General features: G+C 36.3%; 1 protein-coding gene across 2 annotated transcripts; it reads right to left on the minus strand.

The window, feature by feature from the left end:
* Positions 1 to 103: 103 nt before the first annotated feature.
* LOC105977216 (bromo-adjacent homology (BAH) domain-containing protein) lies at positions 104 to 7,940 on the minus strand. 2 transcript variants are annotated; one of them, XM_013002512.2, is made up of 12 exons: positions 7,312 to 7,940; positions 6,010 to 6,178; positions 4,824 to 5,872; positions 2,723 to 2,746; positions 2,186 to 2,278; positions 1,687 to 1,765; positions 1,407 to 1,497; positions 1,186 to 1,294; positions 813 to 929; positions 638 to 709; positions 460 to 511; positions 104 to 352 (listed from the first exon to the last, which is right to left on the minus strand). In XM_013002512.2, exons 1-10 carry the CDS (start codon positions 7,669 to 7,671, stop codon positions 659 to 661), a joined length of 2,142 nt encoding a protein of 713 aa, XP_012857966.2. In that variant the 5' UTR covers positions 7,672 to 7,940; the 3' UTR covers positions 104 to 352; positions 460 to 511; positions 638 to 658. The 2 variants fall into 2 exon arrangements, with proteins under 2 accessions (XP_012857966.2, XP_012857965.2); XM_013002511.2 differs by having other exon boundaries at positions 445 to 511; positions 7,312 to 7,917.
* Positions 7,941 to 8,144: the final 204 nt, after the last annotated feature.

An 8,144-nucleotide genomic window follows, 5' to 3' on the forward strand; every position in this document is an offset into this window, starting at 1 on the left:
TTGATTTTTTTTTTTTTTTTAAATACTGCATATAGAATCAACCAAACATTAAATAATATATAATTGTTTAATTACTCCCAAATTATATGCAAATCACAAAATATGAAGAAAATGTAAAATGCAGTGATTAGGATTATAGACTAGATGGTGAAGAAGGAATTCAATTTCAAACCTTTACATCTCTTGCTACCCAAAGTTCATCTCTAAAAGAAAAAAAATAAAAAGAAAAATATTCATCCTTCAAATTACACTACATATTCACAGCCAAAAAAAAAACAAAAACATTGCCTTCTTCCAGGAGATTTGAAAATGGCAAGCGTGTCTGTTAACCAGCCGAAAATCGCCAAATTCGCTGCATCACGAAATACGAGAACATTAATATATATGGCATATGTCTTTCACAAAAAGGAATCGAAATCGAAAGATCGATCCAGTGACCCTTACCAGTCTTGTACTTACATGGAAAAGAAAGCTAAAAGTTTCTCCAGTTAGTATTCGTTATTTATCGTACCTGTAGTGTATCAGATCAGATAGATAAGATAATCAATCAGATATTGGGAATATGAATCTGAGGTGAAATTCAATAAACTATTCTGCTATCATAGAATCAACGTCGTAATTGACGGGAACTGCTCACCACACAAATTGCACTATATGTTCACTTCGACTTAAAACCAGCCTTCAGTCTCTTTAATTCCTTCCCTTGTTGCTGACAAAAAATAATAAAAAAAAATGAAGCGTAATAAGTGCGGGAACTCGATAGAGAGAGTTTTATTCGTTCTATACAGGAGACCGTGTTAAGATGATCTCACCTCGTAAATCTTAGCCCACCATTTATCGGATTTCGATTGTAGTAAGCACCAGTCCATAGCCATCTCATATTCAATCGTGTTGTTCTGGGAGTAATGTGGAGTAGACACGGCTTCTTTCTAGATGATGCCAAAAGAACACCAATAGTTATAAATTATATATTTCGAGATTTTAGATTGCATGCTAAAACATTTCAAACGAACATTATATGTGAACTTTCATAATATATAAACTTCAGCTAGCACTTTCCGATATGGCGTGTGTGTGTGTGTGTGTGTGTGTGTGTGTGTGTGTGTGTGTGTGTGTGTGTGTGTGTGTGTGTGTGTGTGTGTGTGTGTGAGAGAGAGAGAGAGAGAGAGAGAGAGAGAGAGAGACCATTTCCCTCTGCATTGGACGCCTAGCTCTGTCAATAGACAAATGACCAACAAATCCCGTCTGCTTTTCAGAAGGCTTGGGAAGAACTCCAATGCTAACTACAAGAGGCCTGCAAACGGAACAGTTTTTATATCAGTGCGGTTTCTCAAGAGATATTATATCGAACTAAAGCAGTGTCGTGCTCCATTTAAGGAGAATAGCAGATTAACTTTGGGTCGTACCTCTGATTTGGTAACATCAAGCATTCGTCGTCCAGTTTATTTAAGACTTTATCCACGGCTTCTCTTGTTTTAAATATTACAAAAGCTTGACCTGAAACATAATTTTGCAAGGGAAAGATCATTTGACATGTGGGAAGACAAGAACCGATCAACAGCAGGTCGTAAAAATTATATGAGAAAATACTGTCGACCAAAGGAAGAGGTTGTTCAACTAGTGTAATATAGAATACGAACAAGAATAACAGGTCAAATGCAACAGAAGGTGTATGTATCTACATACCCGAGTGTGGACTAGAAATAGCGGTATGCCGCACCATTTTAGCTGTACAGCTTTCCTTGAATGCACTCCCAATAATATCCTGAAATAGCGGCATACGATTATCGTTAGAGACCGCGTAATACAATCACGGATACAAAAATTAGAAAGGAAAAATAAGCAACAGAGTAGTCTGCAACAAAACTCAGGCCCTCGCCGTAACCCAACCTCTAAAGAGGAATTCGAGAAAAAGCAGTAGGTTGAGGATGGTGAACAAGAATACCTAATACTAAAATGGAGCTGATTGTACCGGTTGGTCCAAACTTGATACACAACAATTCATCAAAATTATTATATTACAAAATAAAACTGGAATACATAATACTAGAACCACATCACACTGTGAAGTAAAATAGCCAACAATAGCATATCTCAAAAAAAACATGAACTATGAAATAACACAGTGTAAAGTAAGCACAAAGCTTGAAAAGGACAAAAGGCTTCGATAATGGAATGATCTTACCTGTACTTCTTCTGAAGTATATTCCGGATCCAAATTCTGGAGTAAAAGAAATCTTCCTTGATCATGAGCACTCTTCAATCTTGCCTCCCAAGGCTAAAGACAAAAAATAAACAAGAACATAAGTAAATAAGTATATCCCAACGATGAAAAGCATTAAATATTTTAACTAGGAAAAGAGCAAAAAGTATAACGTTTAGAACTCTTGAAAATTTTCAACAAAAAACAAAGAATTTTTATAGAGTATCACATAACAGATCAGCAAGTATGCATACATACACACATATATATATATATATATATATATATATATATATATATATATATATATATATATATATATATATATACATAGTACATGCTTCAAGATAATAAATGCTTATAAAAAATTATTATAACTAAATCGATCATCTTGGAAGTCAAGAATGAAATCAAAGGCCAGTATAGTTGCTCTATGAAATAAGAGCAAATTCATAATTCAAAAACAGAAATATCCTTGCACAAGAGCATCTAAAAATATAAGTACATGATGAAACTCACCAGTTTCATCCAATTATTCGTTTCCTGCAAGCAAACCAGATAGAAAGCATTAGAACAGAAAAGATATGTATCCTTTGAAAACATATGTATCCAGAAAGATGCAGCAAATATTGAAAATGTTATATATTCTACTGGTGTTGTTAAATGAAGCATAATCTCAAATTCTCTGACATAATCATAGTCTAATTGTAAAAATTCATATGAAGGCCATCCAAACCTTCATATGTTCTCCAATATCACTACTTATTCAACCCTCCCTCCATATACCAATATAATCCCTCCTACCACACTATTCACCGAATAGTCTACCACGTTGCAGATCTTCATCATGTCCTTCTCTTCTTTCTTCTCCTCTATTATTTCACAATTTCATACCATGTGCTTAAATCTCAACTCATTTACATTCATTTCAATGATGATAGACATCAATGCAAGAATTAGGTCTTATATTCGAATCCCATTGCAACCCATTTTAAAAAGTTACAGATGCAAGGCTTTAAATGTAATTTGTCTGCACTTGGGCGAGGGTACCTGTTGAAGATATAAATATTCAATGATGCACTTCACTAAGAGCTTAAACGTTTGGTAGAGATGGCCATTCAACTAAATCAATGAGTAAATCGTCTTTAAAGTTTACAGAACATAGGGGTTTGAATGACCATTTCATCTTAAGCTTAAATTATTGGAGAAGTGAATCATTTAAGATCTAATAACTCTATGTGCGGGCATAATTGTAATAAAGCCTCGTACGTGAAACTTTTTAAATGGATGGCAATGAGATTCGAACTTAGTACGTCTTATTTGTCCTCACCCTGATACCATGTTGAATGGTTGCTTCATTAAATAATATGCCTACACGTGAGGAACATGTATAGTTACTAAATATTAAATAATTCACATCACTAACAACTCGCTTTCAGACAAAACGGCCATTTAACAAGAACAACTATCCTTTCGTGTTAATATGCTTATTAGGATACATAGAAACCACTTAATATCTTCAAACATCAAAATCTTATATCTTTCATAGTACACGACTCCACACTCACATAATACATACTTCAAATGATACAATTACACATATAGATAACAAATGATACTATTCATCCGCGCATTCCCATAAAGTAACTTTAAAGTAACTAATGACATAGCATGAGATACCAATTAGCTAGAGGCCTTCAATATATCAAATTACTTGATCCCTCACATCTAAGAAGCTTATAAAGACAAAATTACTTATGCAACACGATTTTCCAACACCATCAATGAAATCAAATGTCAACTCTCACTCTTAGTCATCAAAACGTTGCGCATCCAACAACATATATAGGGGAGCAACTCTCAGTCGGAAGTCGGAAGTCGGTGTCGACCTAGGTTATAGAACCCAAAGGAGTCATGTTCATCCCTAAATTTCCCAACATTCCGCATCCAACAACATATGTAGGTAATCAACTCTCATAGGGAAGTTGGTATCAACTTGGTGATTAGAACCAAAGTCGGGAGTTTAAATCATTTCCATCTCTCATTTTCTCTTCTATAACAAGATCTAACTCTATAACAAGATCTAACTTAGAAAGAACAATATACTTAGTACTCGTACCTAGTTGTTTAGAACCAAAGTCGGGAGTTTCACGTTCATCCCTTATGTTTTCTTCATTTTCCCTTCTATAACAAGATCTAACTTAGAAAAGAACAATATACTTAGTACTCGTACATAGTTGATTAGAACCAAAGTCGGGAGTTTCACGTTCATCCCTTATGTTTTCTTCGGCAACAAGATTTAACTTGGAAAAGAACAATATATGTAGTACTCAATAATAGACCATAGTATAAAAAAGATCATCTATTTTCATCATTTATAACGTAGTCATCCCCCTTATCCAAAAAAAATGGAAATCTTTCTCACTCATTCCAATAGCTCACTTCACGCATAAAATTTTACCCATCTAAGAGCATATCCTTAGATATCCCTTGGAATAAGTAACGATGGCTTTTTGCTTATAACGAAGCATTATGTATAAAAATCATCAATTTCTCATCGACAAATAGCAAATCAAAATAATGTTTCAAAAAACATAAGTATGCTTGAGGCTCGACTTACAACATTTGGTCTTCGCGTGACTTCAAATATTTTTCCTTCAATCCCGCCATCGCCTTCCTTTGGATGAGGCAAGTTATCATTAGAAAGCTTGCCCACTTTGACATCATTATACTTCTTCAAATCCCCGTTGCCAAGTCTTGATTTTGCCTTAATGTCGTGAGAAGTCGTAGGGGTTGATGAATTTCTTGTTTCACCTTGGGAAGTTTTCTTCTTCAACTTCTTAAGAGTATTGTTCCTTTTGTCTTCCAATTTCTCAACTGAAGCTTCAATCTTTGCTTTCTTAGAAGGGCCTCCTTCAATAGGATATGAATCATTACCTAATGTCGTATCCTTGTCCTTGTGACAATCATCATCTCGAGGATTCGACTTTTCCTTAGAAAAATCAGCACTAGTCTTCAATGGCCTTTTCGTTGAAGCACTAGAACTTTTAACTAATTTAGTAGCTTGACCATATCGCTCAAGGTCCTCATTAGATCCTGATTTTGGTATTTCATTAGGTGAGACATCGATTGTTAGAGGTCTCATTGTTTCATTAGGTGAAGCAGCATTGGCTGGTGACGACCTTTCTCTACGAGCACTCACTTCTACACCAAGTTCTGTATCCATTTCACTGCCAGCAGAATCTTTTGCCTGTGAAGATTCTGTTTTTTCAATAGATAGAAAGGATTTACTATTTGATAGCTGTCCCTGCAAACCTTTCAAATCTTTAGTTAAGTTGGCAGCTTTTTCAAGCTCAACAGCATCCTCACTGGTGGTTTTTGTAGGTTTTCTACTTTTACTAGAATTAACATCAGCGCCCGAAGAATTTTCTCCAAGTAAACTTTTTCGATTCACCTGCCCTTCCTTCTGATTTGTATCGTCTTTTCCCAGCATATAATCACTATTTTCATCAGGTTTCACATTGTTCAATTGTTGCATTATGTTCTTACCTGCAAGCTTCGGAGTTTCTCTGCATGCGATCTCATTTCTCTCCTCGTCCTTGCCATTTGACTCAATTCGGGGAATATCAACTGGCGTGCTGCTCTGTCTTCTGTTAAATACAAACTTAACTGTGACAAAAACGGCAAACCAAATCCATGAGTGAGTGAAATTATCCGGGGCATTATAGCAATAATAAGAAACTCGTCTCATCATATGCCAGTTCCAAACACAAAACTTTGAAAACGTAAAACACAAATCAGAGTACCTTCAAGCCCACCAACTCTATCGTTCATCTGATCTGATATCGTACAGGTTCTAACATCGAAGACGCGGTAAAAGACATAATTTGCCATTTGAAGTTCTTCAGACGAAGGCTGTGGGTTTCTATTGTCCGTTGATATGCAGACGACATTGCATTTTCCAGAAATAGCTTCCTGATTAATTAATGGATACCCACATAATTAAAAACCCAATAATACAACTAAAGAAAGGAAGGGGCACCAAGGCGGTTCCCGTGTACATAAAATGATTTTATTTGTCTAAACATGTTTGAATATCATCTAAAATGTGTTCATAAATATATATCAGAAATTCTTTAATCCAGGAAAAGATAATGCAGAAAATTAATATTCTACAAGTATTAGACAACTGATACACAAAGAGAGCTCAAGACATGAGCATATATTCATCTTTCTCTTTCTTTTCCTTTCAAGTCTTCCGAATACCATTTTTTAACCATCTCCACCATCGGCCCTCCACCAACACCACCCACATTTTCTCCTCAATCTTCACCGGTTCACCCAGATCAAGGTGCTAGTCCACCTAAGCCTCCATCACTATCACCATTAACACATTCATGCCAATCAACGCATTAAGATTTCATCCTACTCTTGCCCACCACAAGGATAACTGCCCCCACGGCCCATTCATCCTGGTTTTGCCTTCAGCGTCTTATATTTTACATTTAATCACCGATTTCCTAAGCCACCAACACACTTCAAACCAACTGCTCTGTTCTCAACAAATTGGATTAGCAGTTCTTAAGATTAGCCCCCATTCCGTTAGAAAAATGGGTGAATAGGGTTTTAGTTTTTACAATTGGAAAAATGCGTTGAGGATCAAGTTTCGGGTTTTCCTAGGCTCATTACATTGTCATCCCTAGACAAAACGGAGTTCAAATATACGCTTACAGGTACCCGAACACTAAAATACGCCAATATCAGCCACTCGTAAGTCGTAATCAAATATTTATGTATGTGCTCGACTAAACACTCTAATACCAAAAAAGTAATTAAGATGCAATCATTTCACCCCGACTTACTATGTTAAGGGGAAATATACATACCTGAAGGAAAACGAATATCCAAATTCTCTACCTAGCCTTATTCTCCAAAAAACGACTGTTTTCGACACTTGTACGGTTTTACCAGTCGTAAAAGTAAGTCCGCAACCGAAATTTAGGTAAGTAGTAATAAATGTTTCATAACTAGCCAACAGTATAAAAAACAATAAAACAATATCTGATGCATTAAAATGTAAAAAAACATGCAATAAGTTTCTAAATTACCAGAGGATTGATATTCGCAAGACCGACGAGACCATTCCCTTCGCCCGAAGCGAAGAAAAGTTCGTTCTCCAACACCTCTGTATCTTTCAGATAGTAAGAAATTTCCGATGGCCGGAAAAACCAATGAACCTTTATCTTTTTAGACTTGTCAGCATTTTCCCAAATCTTAACAAGTTTCCCAATGTAAGGTGGTTCACCTTGCTTGTGCATATACACACAATCGTGTAGATTGTACTCCACCCCATCGTAAGCAAACGAGTCGTAGAACTGGACGTCTTTGTTCCTTCCTCCGATGCCTCTTTTCTTACCCCACTCAAACTGTGGTTCCTCGAGATTCTCTACTTCGATCGGAGTGGACATTGATTTTGTACTTTCTACACAGATTCCACGAGTTCTTCGGAATGTAAACGGCCTGAAAAATTCACAAAACGAAACAATTTGATTTTAGTTTCATGGCACGCGAGTCTTCCGGTGGCGTCGACGGCGAGGGTGACGGTGACGGCGGCGATGGTGGATTGAACGGAGAATTGTATTGGGAATATGCTACGGCCGTCTTCGGAGAAGATGGAAAGAAATTGGGAATTTGGGCAGTTTTCAAACGACGCCGTTTCAGGTTGTGCAATTGAATTAAGAAGAAAAGCTGGGCCGGAAATTAAGTTATAAAACGAGTTGGGCCTAAATAACTGGGCCCGAGTTTTATTAAAGAAGAAGGCCCAAATATATTAATTATGGGCCGGAAGACGGATGAAGAAGAAAGAAAAGTTTCGACAAACTCGGGTTGCAGTTCAGAGCCATTGCGTGCCATATTTTGACAGTTTGATTTCTTGTTATTA

The sequence above is a fragment of the Erythranthe guttata genome, chromosome 1 (assembly GCF_056151865.1).
Source record: "Erythranthe guttata isolate IM_541 chromosome 1, IM_541, whole genome shotgun sequence".
In the NCBI taxonomy this organism is placed as follows: domain Eukaryota; kingdom Viridiplantae; phylum Streptophyta; class Magnoliopsida; order Lamiales; family Phrymaceae; genus Erythranthe; species Erythranthe guttata.

Bases quoted from the DNA above. Each gene is read 5' to 3' on its own strand.
- LOC105977216 (XM_013002512.2), bottom strand. From the start codon at position 7,671: ATGTCCACTCCGATCGAAGTAGAGAATCTCGAGGAACCACAGTTTGAG. The intron at 5,873-6,009 runs GTACTCTGATTT...TTTTTGTCACAG, and splicing joins TAGAGTTGGTGGGCTTGAAG to TTAAGTTTGTATTTAACAGA. The intron at 1,766-2,185 runs GTAAGATCATTC...CCGCTATTTCAG, and splicing joins ATACTTCAGAAGAAGTACAG to GATATTATTGGGAGTGCATT.